Consider the following 19033-nt stretch of genomic DNA (forward strand, 5'->3'; position numbering starts at 1 on the left):
TTGTCCTGATTAGCCCATCCCAGCTCAGCCAGCTGCCCACTCAGTCCAGGTAAAGCCCCCCAGACATTGGGCAGAAACCCAGAGCACATCTGTCAGCGGCGCTGGGGATCAGCTAATGGGATGGAGCTGATGGAAGTTAAAATGTGATGAGTCCTCCCCAGGCTGCTGTCCCTCAGGAGAAAAGTCATCTCGGAGTGCAGGCTCTGCAGCAGCCAGCAGATACAGCTTTACTCCTGCCCAGGGGAAACCACAGGTAGACATGAGGGTTATCAGGTGCCATATATGTCCCTTAACTGTGCCCTGGGAATTTCCTTGCTGTGATCCCAAGGGATTCCCATCAGAGCTGGAAAGCAACTGTTCCCACTGCGCCAGGTGAAGGCACTCGCCGCATCCCTCCAGCCTTCCCCTTCCCACCCTCTCTCTGGTCTGGGGCTGCTTTGAAATAATGTCAGGGTGGGTGGGAAAGGCAGTGAGGTCCTGGGATTGCAGCCGGGACATCTTCTCCCAGGTGCTTAAGTAGAGAAGCTGGCTTGAGGTCAGCCAGCAGGTCTGTCCCCTGCCAGCTGCACGAGGAGGGGACAGCTGCCACCAAGCCGTGAGCAAGCTGGTTAAAAGCCATCCTGAGGTGTGTTACAGCTGTCCTGGAGTTTCCCGGGCATGGGGGTTGGTGCCAAACCCACGGCCTGGGTGCTCAGGGAGCAGCCTGTGCAGTATGTGCTCACCTGCCACGTGGTCCCACTGAAAACAGGGAGAAGGTCCATGGAAGTGCTCAGCTTTCATCTCTTCAAAACAGATTAAAATACAATACAATACAATAAAAAGTAAGAGGAAGGGCAGGAGCAGCTGCAGGGGCAACCTTTGATTTTTTTTTTTTTTTGAAAGCCACGTGTTCAGCAGCCAGGCAGCTCACACAGAGGATTTCCTTCTCACTGGTGCTTTTGGGGGACAAAATGAGTGTAAATACTGCAAATCCCCCCTCCATCCCACTGCAACAGCATCTGCTATGGTCTGCCTCTGCACGGGGTTGTGCTTCCCAGTGACCAGGACCAGAATCAATGGAAGGACTTGGCTGTCTGAGATCGTTTGACACCACCTCAGATGTATCTGCCAGGTGTCCCAGTGTCAATAGGAAAGCAAGGTGTAAGAGGCAAGGAAGCTGCTGTGCTTCACCTGTTTGTCTTCAGACACCGGCCTGGAAGCCTCTGCACCACTGGGTGCTTTATGCCTGGAGAGAACAACTAAAAATGAATACATTTGGGATTCATTTTTCTTTGTAATGTTGTATATCTGTAGAGTTCCTGCAATACTGCTGCTTGGATAGGTATCTGTGAGTGTTTTGAAATGTTCGGTGTGTCCTCATCACAGTGAGCCTGGGCCGTGTTTAAGTGCCCCTGAGCTGCGGCGAGCGCTTGGCATCAGGAATGACATTGGCATGGCTTCCCCGGCAGTGACACGTGCGCATCGTTCATGGGCTGAGTAGTTGCCTGGGTTTGAAGCTGGAGTTGGTTTTTTGTCCGTAGCCATGTCTTTGGGGCATGTCTTAGCTCTCCCTTCAAATAACAAGAGTGCTTGCCGGCTCCCGTATCGCTTTCCGAACTTCCCCTGCCCAGCCGCATTCCCGGCAGCGCTGCCGCCGTCTCCCTGCGCTCAGCGTTCCCAGCCTGCGTGGCCAGGCGGCAGCCAGCGTCTCCTCGGGGAACGCGGGTGTATGGTGCAAATGACGTCCCGAAATCGCTGGAGTCAGCGGAGCCTCCTGACTAAATAAGGGCAGGCAGGCAGCGCAGGGCTTTATCAGCGCTGCCCGAGCGTGACAGCTGAGAGCCGGGGCCGACGGCAGCCCACGCCGCCGGAGCTCGGCCGCACGCTTACACCGATAAGGTGCTTTATTTGGCACGACTCTGCCCCGGCGAGCCGCCCTGCCCACCCTCCCCTGTGCTCACGGGGGTTTGGGAAAGGTGGGCCACCAAAGCGATGTCTCCTCACCTCTTTGGTGAGGCACAGTGTGCCCGGGGCAGAGCTGGGCTGGGCTGGGCTGGTGGCCACGTTGGCCTCGGCCAACCTGGGGCTGACCACGCAGCTCGGCTTCCCCAAGGCTGGTTCACACCCGGGATTTTCAGGTCTGTAGAACCCCCATGCTCAGACTTGGAGTTTACTCTGAAAGAGTTTTAGGATTTTTTAAAATGTCCTTTGCTTTTATATCCTTGGGCTTTTAGCCAGAAGCATGGTGTTCCCAGACCTTTAGGTCTGAGGCTGGATGTTCAGTTCATGGCCACCCGGCGAGAGTGGGCAGCAGTGGGTCAAGGTGGTCCCTGCCAGGCAGGCTCCCCCTCGGGAGAGCAGCTGATTCTCCTCCTCCACCCCAGTTTCACTGTCTCTGCTCCAGTGCTGGGTGGGCATGTGACGAAGAGGCAGCAGTGAGTGGGCAGGAGATGGGCAGAGCTTGTCCTGCCCCCGGGTGGGATCCTGGCTGCTGTTTGCCGGAGTGGGAGCTGCCAGGGAGAGACACGGGAGTTGGGAGCTGTGTTTCTGCAGCTGTACGATCAGACACTGAAGATGCTGCAGCCTCAGGAGGCTTAAGAGATAGGTGGGTGCAAGTGAAGGCGGGGACAGGACTGTCCTGGCTTCATTAAAATCCCTCTTCCCAACTCCTGGCAGGTTGAAGGGGGAGGCTCATGCCGAGCAAGGTGCCGCTGCCCCCGGAGGTGGTCAAGCAGGGAAAGCCGAGGGCAGGTCCTTGATGGCCAGGTGTTCTGGCTGCCCTGCAGCCTCTGTAGTGGGAATCAGCATCTCACCACTTCCACAGGCAGAGCTTGGAGAGAGCCAGCGTGCATGTGGGCAGGGAGAAATGAGGTAGCTGTGTGGCTCCTGCCATGGTTGGGTGCCAGGACACAGCAGTGAGCTGATGCTCCTTGAGCCTGTTCTCCCAGCAAAGATGTTTCTCACTGAGCTCGATGTGTTTATAAAAAGAATAATCTTGTGTAACTCACTCTTGGTTAATGGAAACCCAGTTGCTGGTATCTATTTCCACACCAACTGAAGCCCAGGACTTTCTGTGCGGCACTAGTGCCAGCAGCACTCCCGCCTTCCCATGGAACCGGGCGAATAAAGACCTTTTCCCTTTACAGCTCCTGAACAGGCGTGACCTCCTCCATGTGGCTCATCAGCATGGACTGAGGTCAGGGTTCAGGATAACCATCCATGGGAATAGTGAGGGGGAACCTGCCTGGACCATGCCACCATGGCCAGGACCACTTCAGTGTGGGTTTCCCTCAGAGCTCTTGGAGAGAGAATGCCACAGGCTGCCTTGTGCCGTGGCATTATGTTGTCACCACATGTGGTTTAGTTAGGAGGAATACTTTCACCTGAGCCTCCCCACGCCCTGGATCGGGAGCTCGGGGACTTTGTGTCACTCACGTCTTGGAGATGGGGACACCCAGCTCCTGTCCCAGAGCCAGGGCTTGGTCTCTGCAGCCTTGTGATCAGGACTGAGCAGGGCTGGTTCAGGCTTGGTTGGGCTGGTTTTTTGGTTTTGCTGCCCCAGTGCAGCAGTATCCAGCTCTGCAGAGGTATTGCCTGTTTTGAACTGCTGCCTGACCCTCATCCCACCCCAAAAAGCCCTTGACCTCACTCCTCCTTCTAGCTCACCCTTGCTGTCCTGGCCACTGGAGCTGGACAGGAGCAGGGTTTGGGTGAGCCCCACTCCATTCCTGCTCCCATGTGGCCAGCGAGCCCCAGGGTTGGGGTCCAGTGCCAGGATCGGACACCTGCCCTAGCTGCGGGACACCACGATGTGTCTCCGCCGTGTGCGGGGCTTTGCGGGCTGGAGGGCTTTGGTGCTGTGAAACGAGTGATGGCATGATGCCTTCACCGCTTGCTTTCAGCCCTTTCCCGGAACAACCTCATCTCCAGCCCAGGCTGGCTGCGGCTCCAGTGCTGACACATTTTTGGCCCACCGTGCTTGTTACGCTGAGATGCATTTCGACTCCAGAGGAGGGTGCGCTCAGCTTTATCTGTTTTCCACCCGCCTCACATGAATTTCCTTAGGCACTTTCATGCCCTATTAGGGTAAGAGGGAGCATGCACTTTCAGTAGCTCCAAGAAAAAAGCATCTGTTGGGCAGCAGACTGCTTTCTCCAGGGGTTTCTGGGTCTTTGGGGTTGAAGTAAGCGGGGCTGTGGCTTGCACAGATCCCTCAAGAGGAGCTGAGCTGGGATGGCAGGACGTCAGTCCTGGTGATGGATACAGCTCAGATAGCTGGGCAGGCAGGGAAAGAGGAATTAATGGGCTGTTCAGTCTGGCCTTGAGGGAAATCCTTATCTTAACAGCTTACAAACACAGAAAGGGAAAAATGAAGCGTGACTTTAGTGTGCGAAATGACTGTGGAAAATGGAAGCTTCTTGTTCAATTGATCTGCTGCCGCATGGAGCAGGAAGGGTTTGACTCCCATCCAGATGCTTGAAATCAGCCGGCAGGGAGCTGGGCTTTAAAATCATCTGATTCAATCAGGCTTTGCTCAGAGGTTATCATCATTTCAGTGGAATGTGAAATAGGCTTATCTTGAAAACTAAAAATATTTAAGTAAAATGTCCAATTTAAATATAAAGCCTGAGATACAGAAACCCTCCCTCCTCTTGGAGAAGGTGCATTTTTTTCAGTTTATCCTGGTGCCGAGCCAGAGTCCATTGGTTTTCTGAGTCCAAGTTTTTTGTCGTTTTTTTTCCTGCGAGGCTTGCTGAGCCTTCAGCGAGTGCTGGGAGGGACCTGGTGTCCCACCCAGCTGGGTGCCCTCAGCAGCCGTGGTGCAGACTTGGGTGCTGCAGGCGGGCGGTGGGCTGGCACCCTCGCAGCTCCCTGCTCCCTCTCTTGTTTCTCCTGGACGTCAGATCTGTGAATGTCAACTAGAGAATGGGGCCAGGAGAAAAATGCTTCTGCCTTAAATTTTGATGAATAATTGGGCTACTGACCAAATGCAATATTTTAAGAAATCTGCCTGCTTTCATTTTCTCAAAAAAAAAAAAATCCTGCTTTCCTTTCTTGACTGGGAAAAAAAATAATCACAAAACAAATACTGCAGTTCCTCACTCTTTTGGGATTGCTGAAACCTGAAAAACATTTGAGTTAGAAGTTGCTAACACTTTTCGTGAAAAAAAACAACTATCTTAGAGAGAAAACACGTACTTTCTGACCCATTTTAGTGCTGGCAGGGCTGGCAATCAGGTAAAAGACACTCGGATGGTGAATGCTGTCTGTTTGGCAGAGCTTGGGGCTAGACAAGAGCGCCTAGGTCAGGCTAGGCTCCCTCAAAACAAACGACTGCTGCAGCCCTGCTGTTTTCTTGGAAGTGGGAATCTATTCCCACGGGCAGGGCAGGGAGCAGCCCCTGCCCGCTCAGTGCAGGTGCAGGCAGGGAGGCAGGAGCACACGGGGGACGAAAGGCTGGAAGACCCTGATTATGCATGTGCTGTAAAGAAAATTTGGTGCCCGTGTTGATGGCATAACCCAGCTGCTTTGATCTCTCCATGGTAGCTCAATTAAATAAGGGTCCCCAGAGCAATAGCTGAGCCCCTTTGGTAACGGTGTGGCGGGTGCTGGAATGAATTGATGGTGTTTGTGCATAGTGCCAAGGCTGTGCTGCTCTGGGAGACTCCGCTTGATCTGCACTCGGGGCAGCACAGAGGAGAGTGGACCTGAAAAACAGGGTGAGGAGGAGGAGGGAGTCCAGAGGACAGCTGCAAATCCCTCCTTTTTTTTCCCCAAAGATGTCTCTGTGAATGCTCTCATGAGCTGCTCCCAGCCTGGCTGTGGCAGCAGGACGGGCTCTGGCAGGGCAAGGAGCTGTCTGTCCTGCCTGCCTGAGGCCAGTGCAGTGGCCCTGGGGCCATGCTGCCATACCAGTGGCTAGCAGCCCTTTGAGCCAGCAGGCCCTGGCTTGCACTGCTCCATTTAGAGCCGGCTCTGGGCAGCTGCTGCCTGGAATCCGAGGGCTTCAGGGGCAACAGAGAGCAGCTGTGGACTGTGCCGGACCTGCTGGCTCATCACAGCCCATGGGCTCCCGTGCGGGCTGGCATGGCCAAGCCCTGCGGGCTAGCTGCCCACCTGGCCCCGCTCCGTTCACGGGGCAGTCAGGGCGGTGGAGATTAATTGAGCAAATCTCCCGTACGCAGGGCTGGGGTGCGTAGGTTGTCGTCTTATTGAAGACAGCTGCAGATCTGTCTGCTGTAAGCTTAATATCACTTTAACTGTTCCAAGGGGAAGTATCCCTTGGTGAAAGATGCAAGTGGCTCTGAGCTATTTAGAGCTGAGGATAACATTTCGGTATTTTAAAAATTCACAAAGTAATCATAAAGGCTAATGCTTGCTGAGCTCGTTAGGTGGCAGGGAGCTCTGCCAGGCCTGTGCTCCTGAAGCACTGCACAGAAAAGGATGCTTTACTCCTGGCTGAATGGCCTGTTCATGTCCTTTCTGTGCAATGAAGGAGAAAAGGTTTGATTTACCCAGCTGAGTAGCCTGAGCATGTGCATAGTGCCACCACTTCTGTGTAAGTGCTGGTACCATGAGTGAAAAGCCTGGGGAAGGGAGACTGGAGGGCAGAGCTGCTCTGCAAGGTCAGGATGGCATCTCTTTTGGGATTTCTTTTACAGTAGTATGGAGATGTTTCCTTTAGGAGGCAGTTTGTGTTGATTTCTGCGTAATTCACAATTTAGATCACGCCTTGCAGGTGCAGAGTCCATAATATAAACCAGCAAAGACTCATGCACCCCACGGGTGTCAGAGTCTAAACTGAGTGGGAATGTGCACACAAGTGGTGGAGCAAAAAGAGCAAAAGGAGGGTAAAAGGTATACCTGGCTCTCAGGGCAGGATACTCATGGAATGGGACACACAGATGGGTTTGAATGTGTGCAGGACGAGTGGCACGAGTGATGAACTGAAAAGGGATGTTCAGTCCCATGGGCTGGTTACAGGCAACTGAAGGTAGCAGAGCTTTGCTGGTATCTGCATGTGCATGGAGGCAGAGGGAGAAGCACAAAGGAGATGGGTTGGGACTAAGCAAGGAGAAAAGGATGCTCCAACTATAGAGGTGTCACAAGTCCAAAGACGGTGTGGAAAACAGAAAGCTGGAAAGTGTCTGTACTGCTTAAGTCATAGAATTATAGAATGACTTGAGTTGGAAGGGACCTTTAAAGGTCGTCTAGTCCAACCCCCAGCACAGGTCTGTGTTGGTCAAGTCTGTGTGCCCTTGCCCTTTGTGATGTGAACACAGAAGGAACCACGTTGCCATCAGCAAAAGCACTTCTGCTACTTTTGCTGTATCTGAGTGCTGCAAACATTCCTGCCAAGACAAACTGTTATCTTAAGTTTCTTCAGAAGGACAAAATGATTCCTGCTAGATCCTGGAGTAGGAATTTGGCTGGGGGTTGAAAAGCCAGTTTCCAGGAGAGGAAAGTTTAGCAGGAGACTTCCTTCCTAGAGCTGACTGATTAATTTCATTGGCTTAATGACCTTTTTTCAGCTTATTAAATTGAGAATGGCAAGAAAAAGGTGTTCAGTTGGTCTTTCCTCAGGGTTTACTGAATCAGTAGGATAAGAGAGACCCTGGAGAAGGAAGGACGGTGCTGGATGAGTCTGTCTTTCCCTTAATAAGCAAACGTGCAGTAGCTTGGGCAGAGAGCTGAGCTCTTCCCCTATTTCTAGCCACAAGGTCATCGCCGCACCTGCAGGCGCCCCAGCCCTGTCTGGTATTTGCGGTATTCTCTGCTAATTCCAATCTCATTTACAGTCTAATCCAATGTGGATGTGCAAAACCACATAAACTGTCCAAAGATACCGGCATGCTGGCTTGGCTTTGGGTCTCACCTGTTAGCACGGTGCTCAGCTGTGGCTCGTGTATCCACAGGGGATTTTAGTAGCAGTCAGAGGAATGATTGGGGCAATGTTTCTGGGAGACAGCCAGGAAGGACAGGAGTGGTGCTCTGTCCTGCACTGGTACAAAAACAATTAGAGCATTAGAACCCTGCCAGAGCAGCAAATAAAACAGCAGATGCATTTAACCCTCCTCCTCCCACCCATCCAGCCGGGGTGCGAAGCCTCCCTGCCCGGGGCAGCCCTGGAGCAGCCGCCGTGACCCAACCGGTGCTGCCAGGCGGCAGCAGCAGCGGGGCTGCGCCGGGGGCTGCAGGCATTGCCCACATACCTCCCCTGGGCTCGGCATGGGGCTGCTGCTCCTCCTTGCAAAGGATTCACCAGAGCTATTTTTAATGGCACTGCTGGGAGAGATGGCTCAGAGTGAAGCTGGCAAGTGCTCACCGCAGGGTGGTACTGCCTTGCTGGCGATGGGCAGTGCTGGCGTTGGTTTGTAAAGGCCCCTCTTTGTGTTTATTGCCCCTGGTTGGACACATTTGATGTTCATGGTTTGTTTTCCAGCACTGCTTTGAAAAGGGTCTTTTGAATTTTGCTGCTGGGTGCTATAAAATCCATGGGCCTCTGATGCAGTTTTATCCTGACCTCCTCCATCTCCAGACTTTCTCCTCTGCTGGTTTTTGCACAGGCTGCTTTCTGCAAAGGGGCTGGAAGCTGACAGCACAACCAGCAATAAATAAATAAGTGTGGCCCTGATTCAAGTGCTGCCTGAAAAGTATCAAATTTATACGCATATAATAAAAGGCCAGAATTTTCCTTTTTGCAAAAGCTGATTCTGTTTTTTGAGCAGATCTTTTCCTTGGAAGAAGTTTTCCTTCTCATATATTTCATGTCTAAGGTTCAAAGATCACCTTTCTTCCTCCCTCAAACCTCCTAAGCCTTTTTTTTTTTGACTGCTGCATCCAGCAGATCCTGGCCCATGGGCTGGGAGAGGCTTTTGTGCTGCCAGTTGCATGTGCTGAGCTCTCCCAGGGTGGCTGGTATTTGTCTCCTGCTTTGTGGCCAGGGCCAAGTTTCTCTCTGCATTCAGCTCCCAGGCACTGCCAGCCTTGCGAATAAATAATTCAGATATACTCTGGGCAAGTTAGATGTTATTGTTGTGGCTGAGCCCTTTCTTCCAGGCTGTGCCTTGTCACAGTGTTACTAAGCCATCAGTGCAGCTTTTTGGAGGGCTGCAAGTGGCAGTGCCTTCCCTTCGTGCCCCGGGGATGCACGGCACAACCAGGAGAGCTACAGAAGACGTACTTAAAACACTACACTGTGTCTCTGTGAGCCAGATGTTCATCACATGTGATCTCAGCAATGGTGAGACCCAGTGCAGGGCATCAGAGTCCCTGCCCAGAGCCAGGCTGCTGGCCAGGGGAGAGCTGTGCTCTGCCTTGTGCTACGGCTTCCCTGGGACACTGGCAGGGCCAACACGTGATGTGCTGGAGGTGCCAGAATTGCAGCTGCGTTGATCTCAGTCCCCCCAGACGAAGCACTTCTGGATGACTTTGCAAGCAAGGGAACAGGAGCAGAGGTTGGGCATGTCCTACTGAGTGAGGGAGCCGGGCGAAGCCACCGTGCAGCTCATACTCCCAGGGCAGCGGGGGATCCCAAAGTCGTGCCGCCCGGTGAGCTGTCATAGCTCTGTGCGTGGAGCTTGGGAGCTGCCCCATGGCCTCCGTGACCTCATGCCCATCTGTGCCAGGAGGGCTCGTTGCAGAGCCCTGCTAGCCTTGGAGCCATGGTGGCCCACAGAGATGGCTCAGGGCAGCTGGCTCAGCTCCTCAGCACCCGCAGCATCCTCGCTGCAGCCTCTGCAACCCAGGTTGGGGTCTTCCTGGCCTTGCCGCCTCTTTGCCCACGGGAATTGCAGTACTCAAGCCCCATGCAGCAGCCAGCAGCTTTTCTGGAGGAAAGGAATTCTCCATCAGGTCATGAGTGTAACTGGGAGCTGCCTTGTCACCTCTGACACCCTGAGCTGTTCCCTTGCATTGTCCCCAGTTGCTAGGGGAGAGCTGAGCTTGTGGGAGCCGCCTGCACCCATTTGATAACACATCAGCATGAGTCTGGCTATGTCCCTACTAGCAGAGGGAGCAGACCTCGCATCCATTCCACTTCCAGACTACTTTTTTGGAAGTCACCTTTAGGAAAGCATCCATTTGCTTGCTGGGAGCTGCCTGCGAGTGGCTGAAAGGGAGGATTTTATCTCTGTATGGTGAATCCCATCCTCCAAGAGCCACAGGACAAAGCCAGAGGTTGAAGCACGTCCTGCCGGGGGGAAAAGCTGAATGCTCACTTTGCAAGCTTCTTCCTGGGGCCGGTGCCAGGCAGGCTGTGTGCCCCACGCACAGCACGCCCAGGCTGCTCTGATCCCCCAGACATGGAGAGCACAGAAACATCCCCCTTGGCCCCTGCCAGATTATAGTGGAATTAATCACACTGATTATATGCTACCAAAAAAGGATGTGCTTTCTCTGTTCAGAGCTGCCTCAGACCTGCTTCTGAGCAGAGGCTTAAAATTGCTGTTTTCTGCCTCATCATGTCTTGTCTCTGGGTTTTTCAGGAGCTGTAATAATTTTGGATAAAAAGACCAGGAATGACAGCAATCCCAGGCAGCTGAGCCTACAGAGAAAGCGGGGAGATAACGTGTGAGTGTGGGCAGGGAGGTGAATCATGGCTCTGGCGGAGCGGGATGTCATCCCAGGGAGAGACAGGCTGAGCCACAGCAATTCCACACCCTCTTCTCTATCGCAGGGCCCTGAACAGCATTTTCGGCTCCCCATCAAGTCACACTGTTGCCTGTATCAGTTGGGATTAATGCCCTGCATATAGTCCTTTCCCTGCAGCTACTCAAAATGGTGGGTGTGTGTTTGTATGTATGTGTATGTGTGTATCTCCTACCTTCTAAGGGTCTCAGAACAGCATTTCTATCACTTTTTTGTTGCACCTGTTGAGTATTCAGACTAAAGCTAGTCTTGTCTGCAGACAGCATCTCAGTTTAATGGGAAAGAATTAGTCCTAATTTCATGACCGATGGTTCAAAAATTCCTCTGGAGCATTTTCCCTGCAGGGATGATAACTGCGTCTTTCCTCATTTTTTGTCCTAAAACATGACCAGGTACCAACCTGAGTCTGATAAGGGTGTCTGGGTGCCATTTAAACAGCTCATCAGACACCATGAGACCACATTAGAGGTTGTAATTTGTGGTGAATTGGTGTTTTGGGGCTGCTGGCTGCTTATCTAACTGTCCGCACAAAAATATGGGGTTTTGCATGTGCAGCCAGTGTATGCTTTATTACATGCAGCAATAGAGATATGGGGACCCTCGGCAAACAGGATAGTGAGAGCATGGGGAAAGCAGGTCTCTGTAAGCCCCGAGTGGAACAAAACAGCTGAATACATGGTGCTTCGGCCTCCCTTATTTTTAAGGTGCTATTTTGCTGTTTGAAGTCAGCTCCTTCCCAGACTGCGAGCAGCTGGGCTGCAAAGCCAGCCTGCTTTTAGCGTAAAGATCACAGGGCCCTGAGCGTGAGGCATGCAAGGAATACGACAGCCGGCCAGCGAAATAACTCTGGTAGCTCTCAGCCCTGTAGAGCAAGGAGGAGATGTGCTGGGAAGGAGTGGAGAGGCCGCGGGAAGCCAAGCTGTGAGGGACGCAATAGCTCTGCCTCTCCTAGTGTCGGTGAGAGCAGCTCCCTGGGCTGCGGCGAGTGAAGGAGCCCCTTGGATGAGATGTGCTGTTTGCTGGAGAGCTATGGGAGAAACATTTGGGGTAAAACACGTCCGATGCGCTGGGCAGGGGCACGCTGCCGCTGGCGAGGTGCAGCAGCTCAGGGCTGGTGACAATACGGTGTTCAGCCATTGCGTTATTGTCCCTTCATGCTCCAAAGATGCCTGCAACAATGCTTTAGGAATTCCTGTGAGCTGGGTTTTCAGTGCTTCGCAGCACGGCAGCAAGCCTGTTTCGCAGCACCTGCTGCCTCGCTGCAACACATGAGCATGCTCGTGTTTGCAAACACACCTGCCCTGTTCCCTTGTGTGGCTAAGTGCAACCTTCACACCTTTGCCTTGAGCATCTGTGCCCCTTACTTCTTGAAAATCTGGTCTTTTCTCCTCAAGTGTGGGGTTTTTGGGTTGAGTGGGCAGGCTCTGAGTGCTGTGTTATACCAGATGTGCTGATTTGATTTTGTTCCTGGCTGCTCGAGCTAGGCTGACTCGGCTCGCACGGCGCTCACTGTTGTCCCCTCTTCTCTCCGCAGGACAGCTCATGCCAAAGCCAAGGCTGAAGGATCTGAGCAGGCAGCTCAGGCAGCTAACAATGAATCGGGCATAGCCAGGATGATGGCCAGGGAGCTCTCCCCAGACTTCTACCAACCAGGTAAGACCAGAGGCATCTTCTAAGGCGAATTTTGCAATTTCTTTGGAGAATCTGTTCAAATGCTTCACCCGCTTTATAACTCTTCAAGTTGCCCTCCTGTCTATCCTAAATCCTCTTTTGCACAAGTTCAGCCAGCCCTCTGCACCAGGTGGTTTGCTGACCTTACACTGCTGTTTTACCTGCCGGAATATGTTACCATAGCCTGGAAGAAAAACCCACAGTCCCTCAACCAGCCCTTGTGTTTCTCCACACGCTGAAGCCCTTCCAGCACCAGGCAGGGCAGGCAGCGAGCTTGGGTCTATTTGCAGTGCTCCTGTAGATATATCCCTCATAGCTTTTTCTTGGAACAGCTTTGCCTGTTGACTCACAAGCCCATATCCTGTGGGACCCCACGCTGCACCAGGGTACAATCAGACTCAGCTAATTAGGGACTGTAATATCCTATTAAAAAGTTGCTAATGCAAAATACTACTTCCCTGATTCCCTATTTATTTGGTAGCATCACTGCTGATTATTTGGCAGGAAAAACACTTGGGAGGTTCCTTCTGTGAGATCAAGCACGGAGGATTAGTAGATGGGAAGTGTAATATTAGAAGCAGCATTGTAAATGCCATTACCTTTCCCTAGACTGAGTTAGTTAGCTAGAGACATGTTCTTCCTGGAAGTGCCTACTTGTTTTTATCCTGTCTTTCTTATTATCTGGCTTTGTTACCTGAAACAAGTCCCCTGTGGCTGCTGAGGCAGGATCACAAGGGACCATCACAACAGCAAAACTGGGAGTAAGAGCCAAAGGTTGACTCCTGCTCAGCAAAACCTGCCACCTGCTTCTGCTTTCATTTCAGTGCCTCCGGGTCTCCAGTACTACACCCAGCATAGGGCACGCAGTGGGAAAGGGGAATGGCTCACACTCGGTGCTTGGCTGGAGAGAGTCATGCTGACAGATTGTCATGGTTTAGGCCACTCCGGCAACTAAACTCCACACAGCCGCTCACTCGCCCTCCCCCACCCCCTGGGGCTGAGGAAGGGAATTAAAGGAGAAAAGGAAGAGAGACTCGTGGGTTGAGATTAGAACAATTTAATACTACTGCTACTAATATATGAATATATACATATATGTACAGTGATAAATACATATACAAATGAGTGATGTATTGTGTAGTTGCTCACCACCCCTTGACCAAGGCCCGTCTCATACCAAAATAACGATCCCGAAACAGATAAGTCCCGATACCACAATCCCAGACAAGTGAGAGGCCCGAAAATAGAGAGCGAGACAGAGAGAGCACTCTGAGAGTCCGAAAGTGAGAGTCCCAGAAGAGCAAAGGCTCTTCTTTCCGGCTGACCCTCATTCTTATACTGGGCATGACGCTGCATGATAGGGAATACTAATTGGCTAGTTTGGCCCTCAATCTTCAGTCTAAGTACAACTCATAAGGAGAATCTTGGACCCCCTGTCCCGGCCATGCTCCCCCCTATCCTGTTGTGCTCCTGCACACTGGCAAGAACACGGCAGCTGAAAAGTCCTTGAGACTTCAGTGCCAACTACCAACATCAGTGCGCTGTCAGCGTTCTCCTCAGAGCAAGTCTCAGACTAAAACCAAAACACAGAGCTCTTCTAGCTGCTAAAAGAAGAACTAACTCTGTCCCAGCTGAAACCAGGACACAGATTTGCCTAAATTCCCTATACTCCCACCTTGCCTCCTCCTACTCGCTGGGGCGATGCTGTGCTGGAGGGCTGCCCATTCCTCCCTGCAGCCCAGTGAGGCCCGTCGGAACTGGCTTTGAGTGGGGAAACACCACAATGCCCGGGCACGGGGCTGAGCCAGCATGTGGCACTTCATTTAACAATAGCTAAACTTCACTTGATCCTGACATAAGCCCCTCCAGCTGCCATTCACTGCTCCACATTCACCCTTTGCACACTGTGGTATTTATAGCTCAGAGGCAAAGGAAACTGGAATTCCTGATGGGAGGTTTTTGACATCTAGCTGGATTATTTTTTCCACCCATGGTAATTGAATGAAACAATTGAAACGATCTCTGCAAAATACCTGAAGCAGCCTGTACTCTCCTCCTGGCTCCTTGGGTGCTGAATTCTTTCGCTTCTTTTACATAGGGCTTCTTCGCTTGGGTCCTGGCCTCTCTCAATGGCCTTGTAAGCTGTTGATGCACGTTTTTCTTCTATGATTCTTTTAAATCTCTAAATTCCCTAAGTGCACAGCAAGGGGAAATGTCTCTTTTTGCATGATTGCACTGTCCAGTAACAAATAGACATAAGTCCCCCCTTGGATTTTGCTAGAAGTCAGAGCTGCTAGTTGCACAGCCAGGAGAGCTTGGCAGTGTTCAGCAGCTGCGTTTCCCCCTGCTGTCCCTCAGTTTGGCACAGGGCAATCTTGCTCAGCAAGCCTCACCTCAGTTTCATATAAAGTTTCATTTAAAGTATCAACCCTGATAGCTTAGAGAAGAGGGATGTAAGCCAAAGCCCTTGCTGAAATGTTGTGCTGGGAGGCAAAGATGGGGAGATGAGGAGCAGTGGGGCTGTGCGGTGCCTTCCAGGCAGTTGGGTTTTTCTGGTGTGAATTATTCAGGAGGAGAAGAAAGCAGGAGGAGAAGAAAGCAGCAGGAGAGAGCAAGGAGCCTGGAGCTGCAGGCAGCCTATTTTGAGGAGTCTGAACAACTGTTGAAATAGCTTCCAAATAATCCACTTGCAGCCAGAAATAAATGGCCCTGAATGCGTCACCTGCTGATTGACGGGACCGTGCAGGCAGGGCAGAGTGGCTAAAATCAGTGCCCTCTTTCCCCTCACCACCCACTCCAAGCAGAGGCATTGCCTGTGTGGGCGGGAGTAGCAGCGTGCAAATCACACCACTGATTTATTAGAGGGAAAGGAGCACCAATCCCAATTTCCCAACTAGGTTCAAGTCTGCCTTAGTCTGTGGGGTGGAGAAGATGAGGGGAGGAACCATGAGGTAGCTGGGGACAGCACGGCTCCATGGTCTGTGCTGTTCAGGAGCACAGAGCAAGCCCTGCACATATGCACCCCTCAGCATCACTTGGATTTGGTACAATGAGGCCAGAGCCACTTGCAAAAGCGGGTGTTTTGCTTTCAAACAAGGTGCTTTGCGACCTTGTGCTGCCCATACAGAGCATGTTCTTGTTGATCTCACTTGCTATGAGCATCGCAGTGCTGTGCGGGGACCCCTGTCCCAGCGCAGCTCCCAGCACACAGAGCACTGTGCAGGGTTGTTACTCCAAAAGATATTCCTAGTTGGTCAGTGGTGGATTTTGCTCAGCCAGCCACCCAGCACGATGGGCATCTTTGGTGTCAGGCTCTAGCTGACTTCCCCAGAGCCCAGCTGTGCTGTGATTTGCTTTGCAGACATGGCCCAGGGTTAACAAGAAGTAAAGATTTAATGATAGGTGAATAATTGAAGCGAGGGCAACATTGCTAAGAGCTGACAAGTCAGCGTGGGAGATGAGGCCAGAATGAAAGCTGAAGCCCTGAGTCACCTTGTGTGACAGTGCCAGATGATTTTGCTGGTGTTGCAGGGCTCAGTGCAGAGAGGAGGGCTGTGAGACTGCCAGCCCTGCTCCGTGTGTGAGAAACAAGCATTTCCCATCATGAGGGATGACAGGTAGATCATTTGGGGATACCTGTCTTTCCCGAGGAGACAGGATATCCTCTGTGTCACTTGCCAAGTTACCATGCTATTAGACACCAAAGAAGCCACATGGACGAGTTTCTCAGCCATTAAAATAAACCACCACAAACTTGGATGGGAGCTGGATCCTCTTTAGCCCCAAGATAACCCATCTGTGTGACCACAAAAAGCCGGGCTGCAGATTTTCACTGTTTCTTTGTGCTCATCTCGAGCTCCCCACCTGCTCCTTCAGCTCTTCCTAGCCGGACAGCACCCGGCGGGGCTCAGAGCCTCCAGCTGCTCCGGGGGAAGGTCCCTTCTGGAAACAGGCTCTGGTTTGGGATGCTTTGGGAGCAGCTCCTCTCGCAGTCCCGGCGGATCCAGCCCCGACCCTCTCGCGGTTGTCCCCAGAGCCATCGGGGCCGGTGGCACGGCTGCCGTCCCGCTGGCCCCGGGGGCAGCTCCTCACGCCAGCCCCTCTCTCCGCAGGCCCGGAGTACCAGAAGCGGAAGCTGCTGCAGGAGATCGTGGAGAACGCGGAGCACACCGTTAACATGGAGGAGGAGGCGCCTCGGCCCGAGGGCGCGCCGCCGCCCCCGACGCCCCCCGAGAGCCCGCAGCTCCACGAGCGGGACGGGGCCCGCCGCCGCGCCAGCCCGGCCCCCAGCCCCGCCGCCACCCCCCCCGAAGCCAAGCGGGCCAAGGCAGCCCCCCGGCAGGACGGCGCGCTCCGGCCGGGCAGCGGGGCCGAGGCGAGCGGGCGGGCGGGCGCTGGGAGCCCCGCGCCCCCCGAGGGCGAGGGCGAGGGCCGGCCGGGCTGGCGGGGCAGGGGCCGCCCCGCCGAGCAGATGGAGATCGGGCCGCTGGAGAGGATGGCGCGCGAGCCCGACGTCGAGCTGGTCAAGGGCTACCACAGCTACGCCGTCCGGACCTCCCCGGTCTCCCCCGCCGCGGACTATGAGGAGGAGCCGCTCCCCGAGCCCGAGCCGCCCTCCCCCGAGCCCCGGGGGGACCGCCAGCGCTGGGGGGACGCCGTCGCCCCGCCGCGGGAGCGGGAGCGGGAGGAGAAGCCGGCGGGCAGGGCGGAGGCCAAGGCGGAGCCGCCGCGGCCCAAGGAGCCGAAGCAGCGCCCCAGCCCCGAGCGCAGGGCCGCGGGCCGGGCCGAGCCCGCTGCCGGCAGGGAGACTGAGGCCCGGGCGCCGGGGCGGACGGAGCCCACGGCGGGGGCCAAGCGGGGCCCGGCCCCGGCAGCGGTGGTGGCGGCGCAGGAGGCGGAGGAGTGCGAAGAGGTGATGTGGCGGCACCCCTTGGAACCGTCTTTGCTTTTTTTGCTTATTTGTTTGTTTATTTTCCCCAGGAGGTCGGGAAGGTCTCAGAGGGATGCAGAGCCCATGGCCTCGGGGCTGCAGTGGGCCCCGAGCAGCGTCCAGAGGCTCTTTTCAGGATCCCAAAACCTGCTGGAGGAGGATCTTGGTCTTCCCCTCTCCCACCACCGCCTTCCCAGCCCAGCTGCCCAAGCTGGCATTCATAACCCCATTATTTTAACTTCCTCTCTGCGCCAGGGTCGATAGCGCTCTCAGACACATCCCTATTTCAAAATTTGAGGAAAACAGGCACTTTCTGATTAATTTTTTACACTTTTCTCCCTTTCCCACCCCTTCACCAGCCAACACGGATCTGGAAAGTTAGGGGGAAATGTAGGACAGGGAAAGAAAAGCTGACTGACGTTTCTTTTTCACGTGTTGCTTTTACTCTTTCGCAGTAGGGGCATCTTATGAGCTGAACTGTGGTATCGAATCACCAGCTGATTTCCCACGTTTAAAATACAGAAATGCAATTTTGCTGAGAGCAAATACACCTGTAAAACCCGACATTTTATTAGCCCGCTGCTTCTCATCTTGCAGCCCTTTGGATGTGAACGGTTCTGACACGACTTTAGAAAAGCACAGCTTCAAAATATTTTGGTCTGAAATTAGAGCAATCTCATACACTTGTGTTTGTTCATCTTAGAAATGGGAACTTGACAAACGTGGGCGATGTGGGTGGAACAAGGATTTGGGAGGAGCAGCTTGACATGGGCTGGGCAGTTTGTGTGCTTGTGGTCAGGCTGTCCTTTAATCTGCTTTAGCCTCAGAAGAAGCCTGATTTATCCTCTTTAGCAGGAGTTTGCAAGGGAGAAATAGGAATAGGGATTGACAGGTATTCAGCTAGTTTGAAATTCAGGCTGGTTGTTAAGTGCCAGATTTACATGTGTCGGGAGGGAGTGACTGGTAATTTTGAATAGTAGAATCAAGCTGTATCTGTCTCCTCGCCTGGAGCTGTGGTGAATAATACTCTGTTTTGGGTTTTTCCTTCAGGGACCTAACACAATTGTGATCTGCATGGTCATCTTACTGAACATTGGTCTGGCCATCCTATTTGTACATTTTTTGACATGATGTGCCCCTCAGACAAGGTAAGAAGAGCAATGAGATTTTATCCTCAATTTGTATACATTGCTGCTGTGAATGTTTTAGGGTTGACTAGCTTTACTGCCAATGTAAATCATTCACTGATGGGTACCCTGGTGATGAAAATGCATGGACATTTATTCAATAGATGCAATTGCCTTGCATTGAGTGTTGAGGTTCTCAGTTACCCCTTGCCTGTTCTAAATTTATGGAGTAATTTCAGTAAATATTTTTTGAGTCTATTCGTAAAATGATTTCCTTAAAGTTAAAAAAATGAAAGTGTGGTGATTGGATGCAATCCCACGGTATAGTTTTGCCTTCCCAGTTGGATGGACATGGACATGGTTCATAGAGTGAGACTTCTAGTGCAAGAATGTGTGATGTTATATTTGAAATTTGTTTTCTGCAAGAAACGCTATTGATTTGCTGTTCCGTGGCCGCTGCTGCCAGGTGACTTGTACATTGCAATGTTTCTTGTCACTCAGCCCAGCAAGAGGCAGGAACACAAAGAGAATGTGAAACTGTGAGATTTGCAGCTCTAATTGCACCAGCACTAGTTCAGCTGCTGTTGTTACGTAGTTGTGTTACTAAAGGTAAATATGAGCTGAGACATGTATCTGACTAAGGTTAAACTGGAGCTCGCTCGTGTCTCCAACTTGA

The 19033-nt window shown here is 52.8% G+C and overlaps 1 protein-coding gene across 1 annotated transcript in view; it reads left to right on the forward strand.

The window, feature by feature from the left end:
* The window catches only part of JPH2 (junctophilin 2), a 30488-nt gene extending 12127 nt beyond the window's left edge, over window positions 1-18361 (forward strand). Inside the window, exons 3-5 of the mRNA XM_086622919.1 lie at window positions 12164-12282; window positions 16413-17212; window positions 18281-18361. Of these exons, the coding sequence (XP_086479045.1) occupies window positions 12164-12282; window positions 16413-17212; window positions 18281-18361 (1000 nt within the window). The remainder of the gene's footprint in view (window positions 1-12163; window positions 12283-16412; window positions 17213-18280) is intronic.
* Window positions 18362-19033: the final 672 nt, after the last annotated feature.

Source organism: Tauraco erythrolophus, chromosome 18 (genome assembly GCF_009769465.1).
Source record: "Tauraco erythrolophus isolate bTauEry1 chromosome 18, bTauEry1.pri, whole genome shotgun sequence".
NCBI classification, from domain to species: domain Eukaryota; kingdom Metazoa; phylum Chordata; class Aves; order Musophagiformes; family Musophagidae; genus Tauraco; species Tauraco erythrolophus.